This window comes from Diachasmimorpha longicaudata, chromosome 7, assembly GCF_034640455.1.
Source record: "Diachasmimorpha longicaudata isolate KC_UGA_2023 chromosome 7, iyDiaLong2, whole genome shotgun sequence".
Taxonomy (NCBI): Eukaryota; Metazoa; Arthropoda; class Insecta; order Hymenoptera; family Braconidae; genus Diachasmimorpha; species Diachasmimorpha longicaudata.
In genome coordinates this window covers 7,123,483-7,148,094 of record NC_087231.1, presented here as the reverse complement: position 1 = coordinate 7,148,094, position 24,612 = coordinate 7,123,483, and the positions used below count along the sequence as shown (strand labels likewise).

At 38.8% G+C, this 24,612-nt stretch overlaps 5 protein-coding genes and 1 long non-coding RNA gene across 11 annotated transcripts in view; 3 read left to right on the top strand and 3 right to left on the bottom strand.

Moving 5' to 3' along the window:
• Nucleotides 1–16,248, top strand: part of Smash (smallish) — a 46,541-nt gene extending 30,293 nt beyond the window's left edge. The window contains exons 2-15 of one of the 2 annotated variants that reach the window (XM_064125488.1): nt 4,166–4,302; nt 5,030–5,218; nt 5,333–5,620; nt 5,726–7,030; nt 10,387–10,716; nt 10,961–11,188; nt 11,562–11,917; nt 12,821–13,139; nt 13,227–13,606; nt 14,126–14,366; nt 14,487–14,683; nt 14,972–15,150; nt 15,249–15,413; nt 15,534–16,248. In XM_064125488.1, coding sequence (XP_063981558.1) covers nt 4,255–4,302; nt 5,030–5,218; nt 5,333–5,620; nt 5,726–7,030; nt 10,387–10,716; nt 10,961–11,188; nt 11,562–11,917; nt 12,821–13,139; nt 13,227–13,606; nt 14,126–14,366; nt 14,487–14,683; nt 14,972–15,150; nt 15,249–15,413; nt 15,534–15,556 — 4,248 coding nt within the window. In that variant the 5' untranslated portion in view covers nt 4,166–4,254 and the 3' untranslated portion in view covers nt 15,557–16,248. Of the gene's footprint in view, nt 1–4,165; nt 4,303–5,029; nt 5,219–5,332; nt 5,621–5,725; nt 7,031–10,386; nt 10,717–10,960; nt 11,189–11,561; nt 11,918–12,820; nt 13,140–13,226; nt 13,607–14,125; nt 14,367–14,486; nt 14,684–14,971; nt 15,151–15,248; nt 15,414–15,533 lie in introns of those variants that run through there. The other variant, XM_064125489.1, reaches the window with a different exon arrangement.
• Nucleotides 655–3,126, bottom strand: LOC135164466 (uncharacterized). Of its 3 annotated transcripts, XR_010299302.1 has the most exons (4): nt 2,301–3,126; nt 1,758–2,208; nt 1,488–1,546; nt 655–1,363 (listed from the first exon to the last, which is right to left on the bottom strand). It is a non-coding gene; the product is annotated as an uncharacterized LOC135164466 (long non-coding RNA). The 3 variants fall into 3 exon arrangements; XR_010299301.1 differs by having other exon boundaries at nt 1,657–3,126; XR_010299300.1 differs by having other exon boundaries at nt 1,758–3,126.
• A 129-nt stretch (nt 16,249–16,377) lies between the features above and the next one.
• LOC135164827 (putative fibroblast growth factor 1) lies at nt 16,378–18,924 on the top strand. Of its 3 annotated transcripts, none has more exons than XM_064125527.1 (5): nt 16,378–17,309; nt 17,410–17,688; nt 17,945–18,135; nt 18,283–18,386; nt 18,446–18,924. In XM_064125527.1, the coding sequence occupies exons 2-5, from the start codon at nt 17,486–17,488 to the stop codon at nt 18,632–18,634; spliced, it is 687 nt and encodes a 228-aa protein (XP_063981597.1). In that variant the 5' UTR covers nt 16,378–17,309; nt 17,410–17,485; the 3' UTR covers nt 18,635–18,924. The 3 variants fall into 3 exon arrangements, with proteins under 3 accessions (XP_063981597.1, XP_063981598.1, XP_063981596.1); XM_064125528.1 differs by having other exon boundaries at nt 17,385–17,688; XM_064125526.1 differs by having other exon boundaries at nt 16,378–17,688.
• On the bottom strand, nt 18,678–21,149 carry LOC135164828 (short coiled-coil protein B). Its single transcript, XM_064125529.1, has 4 exons — nt 20,815–21,149; nt 20,149–20,268; nt 19,989–20,075; nt 18,678–19,916 (listed from the first exon to the last, which is right to left on the bottom strand). Exons 1-4 carry the CDS (start codon nt 20,891–20,893, stop codon nt 19,774–19,776), a joined length of 429 nt encoding a protein of 142 aa, XP_063981599.1. The 5' UTR covers nt 20,894–21,149; the 3' UTR covers nt 18,678–19,773.
• Nucleotides 21,150–21,172: 23 nt separating this feature from the next.
• On the top strand, nt 21,173–22,273 carry LOC135164831 (protein KRTCAP2 homolog). Its single transcript, XM_064125534.1, has 3 exons — nt 21,173–21,324; nt 21,501–21,719; nt 21,894–22,273. The coding sequence occupies exons 1-3, from the start codon at nt 21,321–21,323 to the stop codon at nt 22,064–22,066; spliced, it is 396 nt and encodes a 131-aa protein (XP_063981604.1). The 5' UTR covers nt 21,173–21,320; the 3' UTR covers nt 22,067–22,273.
• A 127-nt stretch (nt 22,274–22,400) lies between these two features.
• Nucleotides 22,401–24,584, bottom strand: LOC135164820 (stomatin-like protein 2, mitochondrial). Its single transcript, XM_064125516.1, has 5 exons — nt 24,350–24,584; nt 24,123–24,248; nt 23,230–23,626; nt 23,001–23,156; nt 22,401–22,921 (listed from the first exon to the last, which is right to left on the bottom strand). Exons 1-5 carry the CDS (start codon nt 24,395–24,397, stop codon nt 22,503–22,505), a joined length of 1,146 nt encoding a protein of 381 aa, XP_063981586.1. The 5' UTR covers nt 24,398–24,584; the 3' UTR covers nt 22,401–22,502.
• Between the last annotated feature and the right edge of the window lie 28 nt (nt 24,585–24,612).

Sequence of the window (24,612 nt, the reverse complement as noted above, 5' to 3'; positions counted from 1 at the left end):
GGGGGGGAGGGAGGGAGAGACGGAGTGCACGATGAGAGGGCACCGGATAAATCCTCCTAAACCGTTAAAGAGACTACTTTTCTCGCGTCCCTGAGGTTCTGGCCACCAATGTACTGTTACGTCGATCAAGTTTCCTCGGTTGTAAACCTGCCATTACAACCGAAGAAAATGTAACAATCAAACTGACGATTCAATTAAATGTCCCGAGTTCGACCAACATGGAGTAACAAGTCCAAATAAACACTGTAAAAGCGAATAAAGGAGAAGAAAAAAAAATAATACGAATTGATGGAAAAGGATATCGAATAGAGGACAGCCTGAGATTTAGCTGGAATCGATTACATACTGGGTCCCAGGAATAATATACGGGACTGTTGGATCCTCGTTGAAGGGCTGTAATCAGCCCCATGAGTTTGTGTGTATGTATGGCTGGTCCAAATGCGTGAGATGAAGAAGAGAGGAGGTCTTGATTGCTGAGGTATCCAATTGCCTTGTCTATATTGCCGACTCTTATTTACACCAGTGGATATCAGTATTTGTTACGTTTGAATGCTCAACAAACATTTATCACGGCAGAAAAACGTGAGGACTGTATTTCATTCGACAACTTTCATGTCACTGCATCAATGATTTTGAAATTCTTCGATGGGAATATTTACATTCTTTATTTTATTACTGGTAGACAATTACTCTTAGTTTTTATTCGAAGATTGTGAAATTTTTTACGACTTATCTAGATGAAATTCCAGGTATTTTTCTTGTACATTTTTGTCAAATGGCAGTTCCGCGAAAATTCCAACGAAATTCATAATTGAGATGGAGATAAATTGATTCATTAAATCTTATGGAAATGAGGAAAATGTAGACTAATTTTAGTCGATAAACTAGCGTTTGTTTTAACGATTTTTATTAAGACTTTAAACCGTTTGAGGAATTCTCATTTCCAAGTCGTAAAAAAATTGTAATTTAATTGAGTTTTCAAAAGAATTTGATGATTTTCAACTCCTCAAAGCTCATTAAATGTCCCAAGTCTCAAAATTATAAGTTTAATGCCCCTGAAATTCCAATTTTTTTCATTTTTAATCCGGATATAATTTTTTCTCGTAAAACTTGTGATCATAAAAAGATCTATTCACGTGTTACAACCGAAGAGATGTACAGTTGTTGTGACCCAGCGTGTGCGTTGATGCCCGTGAAAAACACTCGGCACATCGTCGCAAGTTGAAGATGTGAGGCAAACTCATCCAATGCATTAACTATCGACAATTGAGACAAGCCAGCGACGGCTGAGGAATGAGAAAATCGTGAGGAAACGTCAGCGAGTGACTTTCCAACTATCCTTGAGGCATTGCCGCACAGCTCTCTGGGAAAAACCCATAAAACAAGCTGTACCAAATATCCAGATATTGGTTTATGATCACATTAAATTCGATATCACATTAAAAACAGATATTCTGATTTACAATTCATTACATTAGATTTCATACCTGTTATTGTCTGCATTATCGTTTGTTTTGCAGATTCAGAGCTATCAAAATTGTAGTTTCTTCACGTTTTATCGGGTAAACAGACAGAGCGTGTCGATGAAACATGAAAAAAAGATAAAAAAATTTACCAGTTGAACAGAGCCCAAGCTGTATCAAGATGAATATATACTCTTGTTTTCGTCACGGACATCGAAGAGTCGCATAAATCAGTGCCAACTTCGCCGCCTCCCTCTCTACCCTTAACCAGAACAATCATATTGAGCTCCTCACCAAGCGTAAAATCATCTCAACAAAGCCGAGAAATCGAGAGAGCAGAAAATCCAATCCAATCGAAACGAAATTCGATCAGAATGCAATGGCGCTAAAGTTCCTCACGCCATTGGTAGCTCTGGCATTTGGACTCTCTCAGCGAGTTTTCCACGCTCGAATCACTCGGTAAATTGTGCCGACGAAGCGGTTACGCCCGAGCAGTGGTCAGACTTCACTTCTGGAGCATCAAAACATCACTCAAAGAATCACAGGATAAAACAAACGACACGTATGCTACGGATACAACTTTATTTGTCGACAATTCTTCCCAATCGTCCAATGTCGAGTGCATCGTAAAATGTAGCACGTCCTATTGAGGTCTCGTATACAACAGCTACTGCACTAATTTCACAAAGGAGGGCGGATGCAATGTTACGGCTGAATGAATTCCCACTCTCATCCACCGTTTGTTCTTCACCGGTACCAAAAACCAATATCACGAAATGAAGACTAATCACAGCAATTAGGGCGAGCGCGAATTAGTGAGAAAATATTAAATATTACCTCCTACGGTGCAAGAGAGAGAAAGAGAGACATCTTCAGTCTCTCACTCGAGACCACCTTCTTCTTTGTTGAATTATTGCACAATAGTGCTTTATCATTTTCATTCGTCACCATCTCTCAGGCTATCCGATAATTTACTTAAAACATTGAATGATAAAGAAGAAAAAAAAATGAGTGATGGTAATACGTAAGAATTCCTAGCCACTGGGCGCTGTTCTCTGAATATTGAGGCAGACAGAACGATTGATTTCTATGAATTAAGGGGTCAAAATTGCTCACGACTTCTTGAAACTGATGATGCACAGTTGTTTTATCCCTGGAGGCTGTATTTTTCGTTGAGTCCCGGTATCTGTTGCGGTGAAGTACCGGTCTGTGAACAAAAAATTCAGCCACTACTGTACAGAATTCTCTAATTAATACGTAAGAACGTCGAAATGGAGAGATTTATAGGCTCGCGTGAGATTATTATTTTTTGTTTCAGTTGTCCTTAGTATTCTTGGCTCTCCTTTTCTCCCTCCCGAGGGGGGGGGGAGGGGGTATTTTTTTTTTCCTTTCCCTCGTGAAAATTGCGAGAGATAAATGGTCGCTTGTTTGGAGGGAGATAAGGTGGGCAAAAGAGCTGATACTGAGTACAAATTCCTCGTAGGGAATCTCGGTTGCATCAAGTCTCGACGATAACAGGTTGGGGAAAAAAAAAAAATAGTTGGAGAGAGAGAAAACTGTTTTAACATTATTCGTCTTTTTCCACTAGCTCTCGAGGTATACACGATAAGTTCAGGGTAGACATGTACACATAGCGATTGGCCGTATAGAATTCTCGGTGGTTTCACGCTGAAAACAGCAAATGAGAACTCACACAGGTTCTAGCCTTGGTGGAGCCTCGCGTATCACTAGTTGTATTTGTGTTTGCAGACATGAGGCAACAGGAGAAATACAACATTGTCAATCATTGACCTCACAGTTCATTGATTAATGCATTCTTCTTCTTTGGAGATTGTTATTTGCAGATTATGCAAATATTTTATTTAATTATTTCGTGATAATCAATTGAACTACTTATGCCATTCGTGATGTTTGATAAGTGCCTATAGACTAGGAGCAAGTGGTAAAACATCACTGTCAATCATTCACCTTGCAGTTCATTAATTAATGCATTCTCTTTCTCTACTCGTTATTAAACGGTGATGCAAATTTTCGAAAGGAAAATTGTTATGCAGCCGGTGCCTATGTTTGAAATCCCAAGTTGAATTTTTCTTATCGACAGGTTTATTCAGATTCTGGTATGTTGGGAATTTTTTTATTTTTAAATTTTAATGAATGTCGTTGTTTAATTTTCCTAGTCGCATTAGTCAGTGAAAATTCAAGAGAAACTCTCGCATTATTTGCTCTATTGGTGTCTATAGACATGAGGCAACATGAGAAATACAACACTGTCAATCATCGATCCCGCAGTTCATTAATTAATGTATTCTCGTTCTCTGAAGATCGTTATTACCAGGTCATGTAAATTTTCGAAAGGAAAATTGTAATATAGTCGGTGTTTACCTCTGAAATCAAGAGTATAATTATGAAAATCAGTCTACAAGCTTGCATTCTTCATGTCATGTTGTGTCCGGGATAAAGTGGCTGGAATTAGTGCCACTCACTCGGGACATTAATTCAATCTCTCAATTCGTATAAAGAATTCGAGAAGTGTCATCGCTATATATCTAATATTCAAACATTTTTTTCGTGTTTGAAAAGTGGAGAAAGGAAAGCAATGAAAGGTGAAAAATGAGGCCACGACCCTTCGATTTCCCTTTCTCTTCGACTCCCTCTTATGAATTTTTTGTTCCCTCATTGAGATTTCCTGTTTATCTTTGCAGAGGCAGAGTGTAGGATGGGCTCGCCAGTGGTAAGAATCACCCTACAGTGAAGAGGAAGTTCTTCGAGTGGTGGCGAGGAGAGTACGAGGATGCCATCCTCGCAGGCTGCCGCGACTGAGCGGCGAAACGATCGAATGGTAAATAAAAACGAAAACATTTTTTTTGTTGCATTGAACACTTCCTCGCAGGGGCTACGGTCTGACGCCAGTTAAAGGATAAGAATTAGTAATAGATAAGAAGAGAGAGAAAACAGTAATATGATATATTGCAAGTAAATCATGGGAAGAGAGAAGTGAAAATGTAAGAAACTTGGTTATGATGTTTGGGTTGAATAAATAGAAGGTTAATGCTTGTCCATTCATCAAATACATTCAATTCAAGAAATTCGTGATGAATGGAAATCAAAACACGTCGTAAACTCCAATATATTTAGTTTTCAAGGTGGGAATGAGAAAGTATCAAAATATACGCGGTCTAAATCAAATATACAAGAAATATACAGGAGAGAAATTGTGGAGAAACTTCAGTCGTTGATAAATTCATACCATTTAACAATTAAAAGAAACTCTTCCAACTTCCTCTACTTCCATGGTTTCCCTAAAAAATTGCAATTTCACGGATAATTTGGCAGTAATTTTTATGAAAGCGACATTAAATCCGGCTCAGGGGAAGCAAAATCCTCAACATTCACTGACAATATGAGTCTTCAGTCTAAAATTACATTGAATTATCCAATAATTGGATTCAGGATTAATTCAACTCGTTTCTTGATTTCTAAAAACGTTCGTCAAATTACGGGACTAAAATTGTAAACTCCCAAAATTTATTACATTTGTAGTATAAAATCGTGATGTATGATTTCAGATGGCCCACGAACCACCAAAGCTGAAGACAACCTTAAAAACCCCCCCAAAACAAGCAACAAATCCTCTACAATTCGTCAAAGTCGGCCCTTGCTCCCTCTACCGAACAGCCCAAGAGCAGTTACAAAAGGTCCAAGAAGTAAAAAAAGTAAAACAAGAAGTACGCGATGACCCGGAAGACTGGCAATCGGTGAGTAAAATTTCCAAACAATCTCGAATTCCCCACCGATCATTTCCCGCATCCACCACAGCTTCCTTATTTGATCACTCACCCATCAATATTTGTTTTCTTTTCTTACCCAAGAACTTGGACAATTGGAAGACTAGCAGGAGGAAGCGCCAAGAGCACATAATCGAACGAGTTGTTGAGGTCAAGAAGCTCGAGCTCAAGGAACACGACAGACAGAGAAAACGAAGTAAAACATTTTCCGAGATGATGGAGGAGCGTGGTAATAGAGGGCGAAAGCTCAGCATGAATCTCGCTATGTATCAAGAGGAGGATTCAAATGACTTGAGTGATCTTGGTATTGGTACAAGTAGTGGAAAGAGCTCTGTCAGCGGTGATACCCACGACGACATACAGAGTGTTCTTGTAAGTCAACAATTCATTACCATATTCAAATTCAATGGGCTCGTTCTCAATGGCTATGCTAATTTGATAATACATACATGTATCCCTTGTTTTATTATGTTACAGAGCGATCGAGACAGCGAGATCGATAAGAATCACTCCGATTTGGATAACGTTACCAATGAAAATGGTAATGGCAGTACAGACAATAACAATGTTACAGCCATTACAACCACTACTAATGTCATTGATACACCGAATAAAAAAACATTCGATAATGGATTCATCACTGATGATCACAGAGAGTACGACTCCGGTACCACAGCTACTGTCAGTTCACCGGAGCCCGAGGAGTACACGTATGAGGGTGCTATACGAGGCTATGTATCGAGAGTTGCCCAGAACATACCACGAAGATCTCTGATTGATCTGGAAGTCAAGTTGGACAGTGTCAAAACTAATCTATATGAGACGAAAGATTCTACAGATGAAACAAACTTCTCAGTGGTAAAGGTTGATATATTGAAGCGCAGGGAAGTCTTTGAAAAAGCATCGCAAATCAATGCTGACAATAAAATAAACAACAACAACCGATTATCCGGGGACTTCTCCACCACCAAGTCCATCAAGGAGAGACTCTCCAATCTCGACAAACAGATGCACGAGTCGGAGCAAGTAGATAAGAATACAAAGTCCTTGAACAGGCTCTCGGGTGACATGAGTTCAATTCGTGAGCGTCTCTCTCACTTGGAGAAACAGGCAACTGAGCGTGAGAGTAAAATATCTCGAAAGCCGAGTATAGATGAGTTGGAGCCAGTGAGGCCCCTTAGAGAGAGACTTTCTACACTCGAGAAGTACGCAAGCAGTGACGAGTCATGCTCACCGAGGTCTACGACTATCAGGCAAAACGGGAGAACCAAGGAGGTTGAGAAGAAACCAGTAGACAAACAGATTCTTCGGTTTAATAATGATAACTCGACACCGAGTGAACGGAGCTCATCACCGGATTCAGAGTACAGAGCACCTCGTGCCGCTTTTCACAGAAGTCTTGATTCTCTGGATGCCGACGCCTCTAGTGGGCCAGACACTTTTGAGAGGGTTCAAAGTCTTGAAGAACTTGATTACACTCAGAGATATCCGGCCTGTGCTTCCTCTGCAGAACTCCTCAATGATACGGATAGAGAGGACTCAGGAATTCACACTGCTGACGTCTCTTGTGCAGTTAGTCAGGCCGATGAACCTGTGGATGAGGAGATTGTGCAACAACAACAGGTAGGGGTTGTTGAGACACAGAAGGGCCTGTCGCGCGCTGATAAAGTGAATCGAGGGGATGAGGCGACTGAGACTACTATCGATGAGAAAGAAGAGGAGGGTCTGGAGGAGAAAGGATTTGAGGAGGTCGGCAGCCAACATTCGGCGGTGATAACTGAGGTAAGTTCGATGCGCAAGTGCTTGAATTTTTAGCGTTGGGTGTAGAATCTGAAAGTTCGTTTCGATAGTTTGTGAGCGAGAATGTATTGACAAGTGATGTTGAATTTAAAATCCTACCAAGTTCTGCAATACATCTATAGATTTTTATATTATAAACGAACTTTTGGGTCCATCTAACTGCAAGATGGTAATGGCAAAGGGGAAATACCCGTAGTATATTTCATTTCATTTCCTTTCCTGGTTGTGGGTTATCATAGGTATAAAGCATTGGTCTTTGGTATTTTCTGATTAATCCAGGGTACCGCTGCAGCTGGAATACTGCCGATTAACAAAAATCGATTTTTCTCGGACTCTTCAGTCCCAATGACATGCATCTACAATCATACAAGTAGTAAATTATCATCTGGTCGAACAATTATTTACCAAAGTCCCCGAATCCCTCCACGTAGAAATGCCCCAGAGATAAAAATCAGTCTCTCAAACTTAGATGGCTCTGAACAAATGCCATCACCTCTCGGTGAAGCCGACACAGAGTCAAAAAGTGCATCTAATCTTCATAAAAATCCAGATAGCAAAGATTTGGCTTCTTCCATAAATAAACCATCAAAAATTCCCACTCCACTTCCACGCAAATCAGTCAATGTGAAAATCAACTCAGGGACATCATCACCAAGCACATCTCCATCATCACCAGCTAAAGTTATTCCTCAGCCAAAATTGTGCGCAAAATCACCATCAAAAATTCCATCGCCTTTGAAATGCCAACAAGATGAGTGCTGTCAACTTGATATGAATCAAGACAAGATTGTCGAACGAAGGCGTACGGTGGTAGAAATATGTGAGAAAATTGTTGTACCTCTGGGTGAAACACCCCCACTATCAGTCACTCCCTTCATTATGGTCAACGAGGTTAGGAGCAACGAGCAGCAATTTAATATTGCACCACGAAAATGCTGAGCCAGATCTCTATCTGCTAATACTCTCATTTGAATTCATTGCTAGAACTCTTGTAAATATTTGAGCTGGGAGAGATCAATTCATTTGACGACTAGGATTGAATTTGTTTAGTTAATATGGGAGTGATGAAATATTTTGTTGATTGTGAGTGTCTATTTCGAAACTGCAATTTGAATTGATCTTTTGTCAATAATTTTATTTTCAAAGGGGAAGTTTATGAAGTAATTGAAGAAGAAATTTAAAAATTGTTTATATCACTGAGAATTAAAGAATATGTTTATCCAATTTCCTTGCATTCTCATGAATAATTGGTCTGAAATTGATAATACGTCTTTTCGGATAATTTTCCAGTAAAACATGTCTCTTGACACATTTCATCACTTCCTTGCTGAACCAACCATAAATTGTCATTTGATACACCTGCGATCATAATAATAGCCAGCAGTGTAAATAGAAACATATGGGCATAACAATAATGGACATCTAATCAACCAAAAATCACATAACGCTAGATACGCCACAAAGTTCATTGTGATAAATGGAGTGTGACTGTTCTTGATAAAAAAAAATACGTATTATTTATTTATTGGACGATTTAGGAGCGAATGTAACGGTTTCTCTGCGAAGTGAAATCATCTTAGTTCCAGTGGATTGTCATTCAGTGGTTGTAGGTACTGAGGAGCGAATACATTAAATGAAATATATGAAAACATACTTGGAAAAGGATTTCTCGCATTTTTCATTGTCATTCTATTATCAATATTTTTTCACCTACAACGCGAATGTTAATATTTACCATCAAGATATTTTATCTGACATTTTGGGCAGGTGATAATTGATTCTAAACCTTGAAAATTTCCCAAAAAGTGTTAAATTCACAGAGCTGAAAGGTATCGTAAGTCACTGATAACTTATTTCCCGATCTAATTGGAAATATCAATATGGACGAAGGTGTGCCCTTTTCTGACAATGGTTTTCTATCTTCAGTCTTTTATCTTTCGATTTTTATCTTACACGATAGCTTCGCACCTCTAAAGACATTCGCCGCAATATCAGTTAATTTTTTTTCTGAATCATTGGTAGACCAGCGGCTGTTAATGGTCTTAATTAAATTTAACTGCAGTTAATTAACATCAGTGATCGTTCAGAAAATCACTTACGTAAATAGAACTGGCATAAATGGAGGAAATAGTGAGAGGACGGACTGTCAATTGAGCTTTACCGACTTGAGAAATATTCAAAAACATAACTGAGGAGGTAAGCGATGCTGGTAACAATTAGAAAGAGTAGAATTGTGCATCCACCTGCCATGATGCAACAAAAGTTTGTGGTATTGTTTTAAAACTTTGTTACATCATGAAAAAAAAACCAAGTGATCATTACCAATGAAACTACAACAAATGTTGGCCATCGCCGGAGAACAAAGCCGTACATAGTTTCCGGCAGTGAAAATCGATTAGGACACGTGACATCGCTTTATCCGTATCACTCGTGTGTGTGTGTATTTGAGCATGAAAAATTGTTGATGTAGCGTGGGTTTCACTTATCTCTTATCTCCTTTGTCCCGCAGATCAAATTGCTTCGCCAAACTAACGACACCTGCTTGCTTGTGCTTCTAATTTCAAAATTTAATCAAAATTGAAACATCCAAAGTGACTTTGAAGAATGTTGAAGAAATTGAAAACAATATTCATGTTTTTACAAGCCCGCTGATGCTGGAATAAGTAGCCAAAACCGCGCAACATGACAATTACATAAATATTGTTTTAATTCTCACCATTCTCCGACATTATTTTACACATTCAATCACAGTAGAGATGAGCTACATAGGAAAAAAACTTCAAGAGAAATGACCTCACAAGACGTATTATTAACGTGACACTCCCTAAACATTTATGCGAAGAATAACAATTTCTTCTAAGCAATAGTGATGTCTCACGATTACATCAAACAATGTCATTTTTGCGTAATCTATGACAATTATTTTTCACCGCGTAGAATACTATCAAATTGAAATAATCCAAGTATCCTCAATTCATTGGCTCTTGCATGATACATGGCACGCCACGGTTATTCTAAAACCTCCACATTTATCCTTCACCTATTCCAAAATATTCCACAAATTCAAAGCCCATGAAATTGCTCAATAAATCAGCGATGAATGGAATAGCAAAATGCTGATAAGAATCTCCTAGACCCAGTGGAATCCGATCGATTCACCCTCGAGATGAGAGAGAGAGAAGTGCATCCCGCATTGTTTACCCCTCTCCATCATTCCAATTTGCATAGAATGTAGCGTTGCGAAATTTGTAGTGTGCAAAATTCATAAGAAAAAAATAAAAGGAGTATAAAAATTCACCACCAATAATTCCGTCTCTGTTCACCTCCAACTCTGGTAGGAATCGATCGTTATCGGTAGTAGCAGCGTAGACGAGGAAATCGTAGTGCCACAGGCCGAGTCAACAACGCCAGTCGAGCACGAAGAGGTGGTGGTTTGTACGAGCAGTGAGTCCATGGTAGAGGTATCTGTCGAGTCCCCTGTCACTACCAGAACAAACGTCGAACAGAAGACAGAGATTCAGATTGACTCTGATACCGAACAAGTTATAATGTCAATAGTCTCATTGTCGTGTGACACTGAAACCAATCGCTTGACATTTGAGGAAGATACAATTGTTGACGTAAACACCATGGAATTCATCGGAACATTGTCACCCACCAGCAAACAGGTGAGTGAAAAGCACAAATTCTAGCAATTATCAATCATTTTTATTTGCTTATGATAGTGTTCGTGCAAATATGTATGTATGACGTTGACAAATTGGCCAATTATTCTTATCTGTCTGACGCAAGATAGCACGTGAATTCATTATGACTTCTAGACATTCACCTTGCAAATTATTAGACTGGTTGATGTTTTACGTTTCAATTATCGTTGATATTTTATTTTCATGATTGCAATGACGGTTATAGATTCCACAGTTGGATCTTGAGAATGACGAGGAAATTGTTGCTGGACTGACTTTCCCCCTTGGGCCACCGAGCAGCGGTGAACCACCGAAGGAGAAACCACCTCCACCTCCGACAGACTTCAGTGATGAGGAAAATCAACCGATTGAGCCACTGAAGAGGTTGAACTCAACGAGGAGAATCAAGAAGGAATTGAGGACGAGGCGGTCTGATTTCTTGGGGATTGAAGGGGTAAGTCCATTGCTTTTTAGGATTCAACCAAGTAAATCCTCAGCAGGGGAATTCAGAAATATATTCACCTGAATTTTTCTGATTTACACTCATTTTCATGAATAATTCAACTAAAGTTTACCGTTCCTATTGATATTTTCATAAAACTTTGAATGTTCAATAATGAATTTCCTTAAACTGTCAGTAAAACGACGAAGAAAGTTCAACAGTGCGTTGATAAAAATTACTTTTATCAATTTTCCCAGAGCTTGTTACATTGATCTCAGCGTTAAACCAGAAAATAGTCTCATACTTTTAAAGCATCAATAGTGGAACCTTTTGGAAATGATTTTATGCAAAACTCGGAAATAGTAGATCTTTTATATTTAATTAGATCAATGATGACGACTTGGAGTTGAGCCTAGCACGGCCACCAGACATGGCAGCGATTCTCGCAGAGGAGAGACGTATAGAACAGCTACATCGGCGCTCATACGACACTGACAGCAATTACGAACAGGACTCGAGCCACGAGAGAGACTCGGGGGTTGAGCTTGGTCACGCCGATGACTGGGTAAAACAACCAGTCAGCCCCGACATGTCCCAGCACAGTCGTCAGAGTAGTGAGCCCTTCGGTGCCAGTGTCACATCATCTGAGGAGGACGAAATCACCAAGAAAGAGCGTGAGATTATCGAAGTCCTCGAGAAGGAGGAACAGTGGCGTTACGGCAGTGACCGCGAACAAAACAGGTAGAGAACACAAACTTCCTGGTTGGACTTCCACATTTCTCCAATTTTAGTTTTAATATTTCAATTTTTCGGTGTAATATAGTTTTCGCGAATTATCGGTTGAGTATTGGTTGCTGGGTGCTCTGCGTAGATTGTTATAGATGCCTAGTGAATTTACAAAATTTTGTAGCATTTTAAGGGTAATAAATTGTTTTTCTTCTCGTTAGAATCGATTTTTTGACTCTGCGACTTTCTACCATTTCATTTTTATCTCTACTGGAATAATTACACTGATAGAAAATTTTAAGTAAAAAAGCTTGAAACCTTTGACAACTCATTTTAACAATGAAACAATAATTTTCCTGATGTGATAATAAAAATATACGAAGATTGTTGAAATTTTCATAATCATCAAATTTAAAAGAGAAATCATCGAATTATTTCTTCATAAATCTGCAATAAAATCTCTAACGTTGGAAATTACTAAACACCTGTCAATAAAAAATCCAATAAATTTCTACTGAGAATCAATTTATTTTATTTGAACGTTTCTTACCACGTACTTCATATCGATTGCGATAATAACACTAATAACAGTTTTTACCTAAATTGTTGAATAAATGCGTGGAAAATTCAACAATTGCTTTGATAATAAAACATCAGTCAATTTTGAGAAAATTCACTGAAAATTATATTTAATTCAACTGCAATCATAAAGATGCATGAAAAAACCATAATAATAAATTCCAAATGCGATTAACAACGTTAAAAATATTGGCAAAAACCAGTCACCAAAAATCCCAAAATTTCTACCAGTGTAAGTACCTCTTCACCTTAGACCTTTAAAAAATTCTCAAAAATCTACAAAGTAGAACGTAAATCCGGGGGATGAACGAAAACATGTGAAAGTATTTTGGAACACAGCGACATCGGTGAGAAGCTCGCTGACAAGCTTCGTGAACTGGAGGAGGAGAAGATGCAGTTGGAGCGTGAGCGCCAAGAGGAGACGTTGCGTAAGAATGATGAGAATGCACGCAAACAGGAGGAAGAGAAAATGCGTAAACAGCAGCAGCAACAGGAAGCAGACGAGAAAATTCATCGGGAGGAGGAGTTGAGAATAAAAACTGAGCAGTTGCGACTGCACGATGAAATGCTGGAGAATGAGAGGAGAACAGCAGCGGAAGTGCGTAGACAGGAAGAAATGCGACTGAGATCCATGGAGGATCAAATTCGAAACCAGGAAGTATGTATTCAGAAACATTAGCATTACCCCCCATTCCCCTGATGAACGACAATTATTCAACATTTTTTTTCCTCCATTATTTTCCAGAAAACAGTGCTGACGGCAGTGCAGTACACTCATGATGATGAATACCCATCCGGGGAGGTGCTGCGAGTGGAGAGGGAACTGTTACAGCTCGAGCAGGAAGAATTGAAACGTCAGAGAAGCAACATGGCGTATCGTGAGCAGAAGCAACAGCAATTGGCTGAACAACTGCAGGAGCAGTGGCAATCCCTGCAGGACGTCAACCATGGAAGTGCAACAAATCCCCACCCAACGTACCAGAATATCAATGCCCTGAATTATCGATCATCAATGCCAAATCTCCAACTTCAGGAGGGCCTGAGGAGGCGACCACCACCACCCCCAATACCTCCCGCTAAACCCCTTCGAGTGCTGGATCAGCGACAGCGTGATGCCACCATCAGGTAAATAACATTTGAAAATTATTTAAAAATTCTTCTTAGTTAACTTTACTACAATAAGATAAAAATTTCGATCCATCAAGAAAAGCTCAATCATTTTTCTCGCAAAATCGACATTTTCGAAAATTTAAATCGTGACTATTGGTAGGAAGCGAATGTCTAAAAAAACGTAATGTTTGCAAAAAGGAAAAACTATTCCATCACCCCCGCCCCTACCCCTTTTCGACTATTGTATCAGCCACAGAGCGATGCAACCATAAAGTAAATAATAGTATTTTTCCAGTTGAAATGAACTGAACTCTACTTTCAGTGCAAAATGTTCTCCTCCACCGGAGTGTGGCAGGAAGGCATCGTGCTCTATGCATTTGCGTTTTAATTTCCGGCCCTCACTGTTTCATCCGCCCTCTCTTCCCCTCTACCAATGACTTGCATAACTAGAGAGTAGGAGAAAAGATTGAGCATAATAAGAAATAAAAATGAAAATGTACAGTCCTAATAGTCGTGACATATCTGAATGCGCAGAAACAGTCGGATTCCATCGGCAGATTCAATTCCCCAGCAGGTTAATGCATCATTGAGGCACAGTGTCTCTACAACAGCACTTGCCCCACAGGCAGGACAGCAGATGACTAAGCAGACCCTCCAGGCACTGAGTGCTGTACCGCGGACTAGAATTGTTAAGAATGATCAGTGGGTGCAGAGGAGAAAGAGCGATGGTCCCAGGATTACTCAGGATTTTAATTATCAGCACTGGCTCATCCAGGTGAGTCATTCAATCATCGTTGCATTGTTGTGTCGAGTTTGATGAAGATTGTGGTGGTGATGGTCATTGCATACTTGTGTCGCATGTTTTTTGAATGAAGAATTTATTTTACTTGGACAGGAGGCTGAACAGAGGAGAATAAATGAGAAGAATCAACGATCACCGGCGAGAAAACCTCATGTTACTGGGACATCTGTTCTGTACACTGCGACTTCAGCAAAATCAGATGGTAAACCACTGCCCGATTCTATCATCCAAACCATTACGCAAAGGATACAGAATAGGGCACATGAGAGACCACCCCCTGTTCGGCGCAGGTAATTTTATTGTCAAGCTTTCTTCGTTGGGAAATGTTACTTGCTAGATGTTTTTTACATGATTGTGGGAATGTGATTTTGGAGATATTCTAAGGTTTTGTTTCTTTTTCCTCTTCTTCATTGGATGTAATTGTAATGTTCGCCGTTTTGGAGCACCATTCATCTATTTTTAATCGTTTTTGAATATTTGTGAATGCCTACGATGCCACTTGTTTAATATGACAGTCTACAAAGAAAAAAACCCTAAAACCGCTTTACATGACCCACATGTTTATCTTCTCCATACAGACTGGAGCACAGTGTCAGCCAGGAACAGCTGTCAATACCCCATCATCAGTCCCATCAGCATCTTGCTATGATGCATCAAAAGGTGCATCAATCACCGGGTCCCTCGAGTGTCGAGTCACAGGAGAAAATGCTCAGTGTCAGTGGAAAGAAGAAATGCTCTCACTGCGGTGATGAATTAGGTACGCTTCCTGTACATTCCCTCTAATTTAATCCTACACGATAAATTTTATTCAAATCTCCCATGTCTAACGATCGTTTCAATATTTTTATCCCAAAGGACGAGGGGCAGCCATGATTATAGAGAGCCTGCGGCTATTTTACCATATGGAGTGTTTCAAATGTTGTGTATGTCATGTACGTCTTGGTGACGGACTCATGGGAACAGACGTTCGTGTGCGGAATCACAAGCTACACTGCCATAATTGCTACTCTAGCGATGACGGTACAAATTCAAAAGTTTTAATAGAAATTTTCTAGTTATAATATTCAAGTATTGATATTACTATTTTTAAAACTGTTTTTCAAAATTACTCATGGGGACATTTTAAATTGCGTTTTGCAGGTGTCAAGTTCAGCTGTGTCTAAATTGTCCCAGTTTTGTGGATCCATGCCGATTAATACATATTATGCGGTTCAACTATTTTTTTTTAAGTTTGATTGAACAATTGGCACTGTTTTATCGCCATTCAATTTCTAATGTAAATATATCAGTAAGACTAGCCTCGAGCCATCATCGAGAAGCGAAGAAATTATACTACTGAAAGAGTTGACTAACAAATGTACATAAAATGTATTTATGTAATTAGAGGAATCACTTCATGTCTGAATTAATTTCCAAACTCGTCGAGGTGAAATATTGTTGGTCAAGTCATCCTGTACATTATGTATTATAAATTGTGATATTTATGGAGTTCAGCGAATGGACGAAGGATTGTTTTTTATGCTAATTATTTGAATGTTTTTAATCCTAGGAAGAAAAATGTTAATTCTATCAAACTATAGAATGAAGAATTATAGATAATTTAGTTCTTAGTGTTGTAAAGAAGTATTGTTTCAAATCCATAATCACTGTAGCCGTTCAGAAATGCGGTAACACGGCCCAATAAATTTACAATTTAAACTTCGAATGAATTGTTGCTGGCATCAGTGAATGCCTTCAATCACATACTGTTAAATATTGTATGATATGTTTCATCTTATCGAGGTGAATTCCAAGCATAAAGGAAAGAGTGTAATTTTTTCTATTATCTGAGAAATATATGTTTAATGCAGCATAACATGAATTACTATGATTTCCTTGAAGAAAACTGCGTATTACACATCTCTATGCAGCCATTCATCGTAAACCCCGTTCTCAGTATGCTTTTATATTTAGAATATTTACACGCACATGGAGGGGAATCTGGAAATAGGAACGCGGTGTCTATACGTCATGCAGAATTCGTTCACAATAATGCATCAATCGGGTATAAAAATCACCCAGACCAAACAGATGGTTTTTCTGCTGTTTAATTTTAGGTGACATTGATTTTGCCACTGGGGGGCTTTGTTCCAGTCTATACACGGCATATGTCAAGGGGACAACCGCATCATTACTCTAATTATTCATTGCTCGAGGGATCGCGGCGAGAGAGGTGACGCATTTGACGGGTTAATCAATTCATTATTTTTAATGCCAACAATTTTTTCGACAATGACTTGAAAACGTAATCAAAATAATCCCTCGAAGATTGACTTACTGTAATAAATTAAGACAAATTGGCGCTAAATTTACGAAAATGCACAGATATTTTCTCTGTCTTCATTTGTATAGTCGATGCCCTTGACCTTCTCGACATTAATTAACGTTTATAAACTAAAAAAATCCGTGTATTCGAAATTATATGAGTTATTCTATTAAAAATCACTGGCCGTTGTCAGTGGAATTGAGAATAAATTGATAATGTCATCTGTATCGCACTAATTGAAAAAATATCGGGAATCACTGAAGTGGGAATCGTTGCAAGGTCGATCGACGAAATATTAGGCTTCGGTGTTGTGTTCAGAGGCTCGATTGCGCTATAAATAGTGGAGCTTCGCATGTATCACTTCATGTACTCGCCGTGGTACACGATGTTAAACGGTGCAGAACAGTTCACATGCCCATGGTGCGGGTGAGAGCTTCAAACGTTCGTCGGTCCATCGGTCGTGCTTTTTAATTCAGTCTGTCTCGGGTTGTCGGCACAGATACCAGTCGTTCTGTGGCCTCTTCAAGCTTAAACATCACCCGTGCTCCATTCAAAAGTTTTCGCGGCTTTGTAAATGAACGGGATCGAATAGATTGCATCTGTGAATTTCGGTGAGAGGACATTCCACTGTGGGCTTTATATTCTGAGGATTTCCTCTCCATCAGCAGAGCGAAACCACCGTTAAGTTTTCGGTATTTTAAATTGCACTAGGTCGGTGGCAGCTGCCCAGCTTCAGCTAGTCAATTTTGAAATTGTCCTGAGTAATCTGTCATTGATTTCTGACAAAATGAGCCTCCGGTGGATTCAAGAGAACCAGATCGCCCCAACGTGCGACGAAGAATCCAGTGACATTGACAACAGTGGTACTGATGACAGTTACGACACAGATTTATCGATACATAACGATGAGAATGACAACTCTGGCAAAAGAAGGGAAAAACGAAATACAACCCGGCACTCAACCACAACGGTCACCTTCGATGAAAACGGGTTTGTAATATTACTGAAGGTACTGGTGCTTTATTTCCTTTAATCGAGGCAAATGAGATAATTGAACCACATTGACCTTATCGATTAAAGAAAACAGCGGCACACGCTTACATAAAACATTGGCCTAAAAACGAGGCTTTTCCGTTGCATACGAATTTCCGGGTTTAATTGGGGAAATTCGCATGTTTGGAAATATTGAGTTGTTAATTACTGCGACCTTAATAGACTTGATCAAGTTACTTCTTCTGGTGAATAGGACAATTGTTCGTGATAGTACAAATATTGTGGAGAAACCTTCTACGTGTTTGGTTTGGGATCCACGCACTTCTGTTCAGAATCCTGCTTATCAGTGCCGATTAATAAAATTATTCTGTCGAAACGGATACCATCTGACTTTGTCACCTGCTGGACGGGTTTGTGGACAGGCGATTATCGATGATCAAATAGGTATTTTTTATAATAAATAAAATGGTTATTCCAGTTAGATTTTGCAGTAGATTTAATGTTCAATATATATTTTAGGATTTAATAAGTTGCTGATTCACAAATTAATTACCACTTGCAATGAAAATGTATTGTTCCGATTAATTTCAGCATTATTCAGCGTATCATCAGTATCCTTCGGAGTAATTAGAATACAAAATCCAGAAACCGGGCATTTTTTAGCGTTCAACAAAAAAGGACACCTCTACGGCGAGGTAATGTTTCCCCAAGCTCGATCATCTTTTGTTTCAATCACAAAACTACTGAATTTCAGTTAAAAGAGCACAAAGACACAACAGAATGGGAGCAGTGGAGTATCGGTTCATACGAGGCATTCAGATCTCACAAATATGCAGCTGAGGGCTGGTGGATCGGGATAAAGAAGAATGGGAGGCCAAAATCAGGACCAAAAACTGCATGGGGACAAAAAGCAATTCAGTTCCTAGTAATAGGACACCATTAGACTGTTGTTAATTGGATCACCACTGAGCCATTAAAAAATGCGGTTTTTAGTTTTCAATATTTATTATCATACCGTGACTTAACAATGGAATCATCTCATAATCTCATAATTGTGCAGTCATTGTGCTTGTGCTCATGAGCCTCCACTTTCCGATTAGCAAGTTACATTACGATTCTTGTATTAGAAGTGATCATGTCAAGCCATCAGTTGTCTGTATCCACGTACACAGGAATAAGCAGCAAATAATATGTATAAGATAGAGCGAAATATATAATTAATCATTTTTATCATTTCACTCTCTCTCATTAGACATAACAGAAGTTACTTTCTATATATGCAATATATAAGTTCTCATATGACAATTATATCTAATATAAATCATTTCTCTCTTCTGTACAACAAGTACTGTAAGCGAAGCTCGTGCTTGAATATTTAATCTTTCATTATTTTTTATTTTTCACCAACAATCGGTGATTGTACTACTTCAATTATTTTCACTCATTGCTGTCATTTAATTAAGATTTAAATCAACAGAATTGTTTCAGCACAGCACTCCGCATTTCCTTATTAATTAAAGAAAATTACATTAATTTATTCATGTAAAAATGATTAACTCCGAAATTCTGGGATTATGACGTTTAAATATAAATTATCTATCAATTATGAACTATCAAGCCTTCGTAAACTCTTAGGAGTAAGGAAGTTTCCAGACGATTATTAAATTATAAATTGCGTTCTTTGGTGATTGAGGCCCCGTAAAATGTCATTCTCGTAAAGTCAGTTGCAGAGTTCAGTGAATTTTGACGAAAGCATATGCAATGCTTATTATTTAATTTTAATATTAGATTCTAATGTCAGATGATGGAAGGAAAAATATTCTTGAATGCAAAATCCGGCTGTATCATCTTTCAAAAATTATTTTCAATTTTCACTGACGCTGGGAATTGTTTCAAGATCGATCGACATGTGCGATTCAACAATATTTATCTCCATAATGTTATTGAAGATTGTCAAATACTGCCACAGAACCTTTTTATTCTCATATAAAATTAAGAAAAAGCATTGAGAATCTGAGAAGTCCTAAAATTACTAAATCCAGTACTGAATCAGTGTCAAGGATAAAATCGAAAATACGGAGCTTACTTTTTTTTGGATTTTGGACTCGTCGATTGGAACACACTTGATGCAGACATGAGGTTCTCGATGTATTGCCCCAGCACCTGGTTTTCACTCCGCAATTTAAGATTTTCTTCTTTCACACTGTCAACTCTCTGCGATAAATCTGAAACCCAATACTTTCTAAATATCTCTTATTTCCTTTGAGATAATAAAGGAGAATGTCGGGCTGGCTTACCATCTAGGGTATTTTGGAGCTCAAGGACTTGCGAGATTAACCTGGCCTTCTCCTCCTGCTCATCGGGACTCACGTCGGGATCTAGACCTGCGATTAAATCGTTTTAATTGTCGAAATTGATCGGAATTAGTGAGTACATTGATTAGACAGCGATAATTACTGTTTGGACTACAGCTGCCATTGGTGAAAGTCGATGGTATAGAGTCCATGCTACGACCTCGAGCGAAGGCACCTGATATATGGGAGTCATTGTCAGGCACATCTTCTTCTGGGATGATCACTATTCACGTATAAAATAACATATTTAAATTCCCATTAGATATTTTTTTTACATGCGATTTGTTAAGTCAATCGAAACTTGTTTCGAAACTTCTTGTTTTTCTCTCCATGTAGGGGAGAGAGAAATAAAAAAAAACTTCCACTTGAGAGTGGCAGAGTAAAATTACATCATTTTGGTTTCGTATCGAGGTTATTTCTGCAGAAGTAAAAATTAAACTTGATTTATGTTAATAATGTTGTTGGGTCAACAGACACCAATTACATTCTGTGGTTTATTGGAGAAAACTTTGAGAAAATTCACAAAATAACTTGGAAGCATATTGGACTCAAGGATCTGTTTTGTTTGAATGTAAAATTAGAAATTTTTTTTACTGGAAAAACAATGACCAGGGTAAATTAATGTCATTAAATCAATCACATAAAATCGTTAATATTTCCTGAACAAATGCTACACTTTCAGTAACGATTGCCGATTGAAAATGGTCAATTTTCCTAACTATTCCTCAACAAATTAGGTCAAGCTCGAGTTGTTAATCGCTAATCGTACCTTGTGGATCATCATCAGCCAACGGAATGCTACTCATGTCGTCCTGGAGTTTGGCATTTGACATGATCGAAGTGGACATGTCTCCTTACTTAAATTGTCGACTGGAATAAAACTAGAGAGCACTAACTCGAACCTTTAAGAGTGACTAATGTATCGATTCGTAAGAAAATTTTCTTCCCTCTTTATATCAATGTGCAGAGGCTCAATCAGACAAATTCTTCATTCTGAACATTCATCCGACAAATCTAACTTTAACTATCTTTTTGATTGGCCCAAGGAGACGATTAATATTTACAAAACGTCACAACATTTACGGAGAAACGATGACACTATCAGTCAAGTGCCAGAACTGAAGCAGAATCGAGACTACCCTGAAGTTGACTGAATGTCACAATATCGATCAGCTTCCATCTTGCTTCAAGTCGGTAAATAGGAGAGAAAAAGGTCAGCTTTGCAGATAAATTTATACTTCCGTGTGTCTTGAGTTCTTCGTACAGAAATTAAAAATGGGTGAGTTTATCCGTCGATAATTGCCCGTTGATCCGTCCAGCAAAATATGATAAATTATTAATTACACCAGAATCATCCATCTGTCAAACAAAGTGCCATAACCTCACCAATACCCGGCACTTCATTGAAAACACTCCAGTGAAAAATATAAAATTTAATTTTTTTTTCACATATAGCTGTGACCAGTGGAGTTTCCTTCATCCTATCTCTCATCCTTACAATAATTCTATTCTCCGGAATGCAAATGTACAAAGGATGGCTAGCCTCCTCACAACTGCATACGATCCTTGGAGGATACATTGGATCCGTGCTCTTCATGCTAATTCTCACAGCACTGGGGAATCTTGAGTCAACAGTTTTTGGAAAAACTTTTCAGATGAAACTTTTTCCAGAAGGTATGCATTTCAACTCTAAAATACTCTCATTACATCGAATAAATTTTATAAATGCATCAGTGCAGTTCTTATAATCTATGATGCAGTTCATATGCATTAATACGTTTTTGAAAGATCAATCAAGGTTTACCAATTCCCGAGTGGTTCGGAAAACTGAATTATTTCATTTCCCAGTTCTGATTTCTCTGATCGTCTCCATGATTGCTTCGGGACTGGTTCACCGAGTCTCTACGACAACCTGCTTCCTCTTCTCGATGGTGGCACTCTATTACATAAACCGAATTTCCCAGGAGACGTATGCAACACCTAGCGCAGCAGCTACTTTACATACGAAAAAGAGGAAGTAGTCCACGAATCATTCATCAGCTCTCATTCTAAAGTAACAACACAAAGATTATTGAAGATAATTCGTGAAGACTGTCGAATTGAAATAAACAGGAATTAATTGTTCAAAACGTCGACAGATACTCAAAAGCGAATATTTTGTAAGTTAAAATACTGGACATTTTTACTCCGGCCGACGACTTCCAAAAATATTTTTGCAGTACTCTTTATGAATTTGTAGATTACTCTGTTGTTTTCTCCCATAATTTCGCTATGGAATTAATTCCACAATCAGTATTTCATAATGGTGGTCCAGTAGAAGAATTTATACATATAAAAATGAAATAACAAATCATGTAATTGAAACAAATTGTTTTTATTAATCAACAATGTAGAACATATCGTTATCCTCCATGAGGACATATCAATAATCTACACGCTTATTCGACACAATTATCTTTACGATTTCCGTGCATTGTTGGTGTTTCGGTGCTTCTCCGCCTCTTCCTTGTCACTAAAATACTCATAAACTTCATCAACTTCACTGCCCTCGCGTAGACTCTTCGTCTCGTACTGGGTAGGGGAGCCATCGGGTAGGTTTGGAGGGAGGATTTGCTTGTATATCGACATCGCCTGCGCCACGAGACTCGATACATCTCCCACGTTGCTTGGAAGTATCAAAGTATTGTTTGTTTTCGCAAGCTTGTTGAATGCTTTGACGTACTGCTCAGCTATGCTCAACGAGGCTGCGTTCTTGCCGTCTCGAAGCCCTAGGGAATCCGCCACCACTTGAAGACCCTTAGCACGCGCCTCAGCTACTGCCAGGAGGGCTGTCGCCTCACCCTGAGCTTGATTAATTTTTTCTAATTTGTCGGCCTCTGCGAAAGTCAATTAAGAGAAAGTCAATGATAACTTTATTTCATTATCCAAAGAAAAATTGTTTTAAGGGCTTCATACCGGAGGCAAGAATCCTCGCCTGTCGCTTTCCCTCTGCCACGTTGATATCAGCAGTCCTCACTCCCTCAGACTCCAAAATAGCAGCTCTCTTCTTCCTCTCAGCCTCCACCTGCGACTGCATCGCTTCCTGAACTCTCGCAGGTAGTCTGATATCACCTGAAATTCAATAGGGGAAATACAGACATCAGGTATAAGGGATAAACAACAAAATTTCAATTTTGATACTCACGAATTTCGTATCTGAGGCATGTGATTCCCCAAACCTCACTCGCTTTATTTATACTCGCCACGATATTAACATTGAGTCCTTCGCGCTCCCTGAACACATTGTCTAACGATATTTTACCCAGTTCTGACCTCATCGTGGTCTGGGCCAACTGGATTATAGCGAATTCGGGATCCTCGACACCGTATGATGTCAAATATGGGTCATTTATCCTGAGATAGAGAACTCCATCAATATCGAGGGTCACGTTGTCGGACGTGATTGCACTCTGCTTTGGCACGTCAATTGCTATTTCCTTGAGGCTCTGTACGTATTTAACTTTGTCGATTATTGGAAAAAGTACGTTGAAGCCGGGGTCCAGGATTCTGTGGAATTTGCCCATTCGCTCGACTATCCAAGCCTGCGACACCATTTTTTTTTAGACTCGATGAAATTCAAAGGAGATAAGAAAAAGCCGTGAGGGGTCTATTAAGATGTTTTGACTGTCGTGATCCTCTCTTCGATTGGAAAAATTTTTAATGGGAAAGACATCAAGATTCTTGGAGTGAATGTAATTTGATATATAATGCTAAAATGGATAATGCGATTGTTTACGAATGACTAGAGATTAGAGGTTATTTTTGATAAGAGCAGACAATTTCATGAATTCATGAATTATGATTTCATGAATTGTTTGATGATTTTTTTTCAAGAGATCAAGAGATTTTGTCATTAATTTCCACTTAAGCAATTTTAAATCAGAGGAAGTCTTCTCTAAATTTCAGTGACTGCTCCCCAACTTTCATTAGCCTATTGATGTCAAACTCCCGAAAAAACCGACTACAAAAATGATTTGACATTATTCTTCCATTCAACTACAAGAAACATTAAGCGGTACAGTAACGATGAATCCAAACCTCTTGTTGTGGTACAAACATGAAGATCGTATTAAGTGGAGTGCTGGCCTTGTGTCTCGCTTGAACTGGATACAATGAGCATAATATTTGCGTGTTCATATTGACCTCAGGATGTATCGAAGAATTCTGAAAATATTTCCACCTCTTTCATCATTTGCCTCCAGTACTCTGAGGTTATGTCAGGCAGTCTCTTTTCCCCGGGCGATTGCCAAGACACAAAGACTTACCCGAAGAACCCCCAAGTTCCTGGTCAGGAGTCGCGTTCTGCTAAACATCTCAACAGGTTTGTTCACTCGTGACACAAATTACTGTTACCAAAATTCTCTAATACAGGTAAGAGACACGTTGTCTCGTTCGGTTTGTCTGCTCCCGACGCTGCTTAAATCTTCTTCAAGGCATATATATATGCCAACGACAATCTTTATCTTGATACGAAACCGGTAATTTTAGGGGGCGGGAGAGGAGGAATGGTCATGCATATGGAGCCGCT

Coding starts and splice junctions, on each gene's coding strand:
- LOC135164820 (XM_064125516.1), bottom strand. CDS start 24,397: ATGTTTAGCAGAACGCGACTCCTGACCAGGAACTTGGGGGTTCTTCGG. Junction 24,249..24,349: donor GGAACTTGGGGGTTCTTCGG/GTAAGTCTTTGT, acceptor AAATATTTTCAG/AATTCTTCGATACATCCTGA. Junction 23,627..24,122: donor TGTTTGTACCACAACAAGAG/GTTTGGATTCAT, acceptor ATGGTGTCGCAG/GCTTGGATAGTCGAGCGAAT.
- LOC135164828 (XM_064125529.1), bottom strand. CDS start 20,893: ATGTCCACTTCGATCATGTCAAATGCCAAACTCCAGGACGACATGAGT. Junction 20,076..20,148: donor TGGCAGCTGTAGTCCAAACA/GTAATTATCGCT, acceptor ATTTAATCGCAG/GTCTAGATCCCGACGTGAGT. Junction 19,917..19,988: donor GCTCCAAAATACCCTAGATG/GTAAGCCAGCCC, acceptor ATTGGGTTTCAG/ATTTATCGCAGAGAGTTGAC.
- LOC135164831 (XM_064125534.1), top strand. Junction 21,720..21,893: donor GATGAAACTTTTTCCAGAAG/GTATGCATTTCA, acceptor TTCATTTCCCAG/TTCTGATTTCTCTGATCGTC.
- LOC135164827 (XM_064125527.1), top strand. CDS start 17,486: ATGAGCCTCCGGTGGATTCAAGAGAACCAGATCGCCCCAACGTGCGAC. Junction 18,136..18,282: donor GATTATCGATGATCAAATAG/GTATTTTTTATA, acceptor GATTAATTTCAG/CATTATTCAGCGTATCATCA. Junction 18,387..18,445: donor AAGGACACCTCTACGGCGAG/GTAATGTTTCCC, acceptor ACTGAATTTCAG/TTAAAAGAGCACAAAGACAC.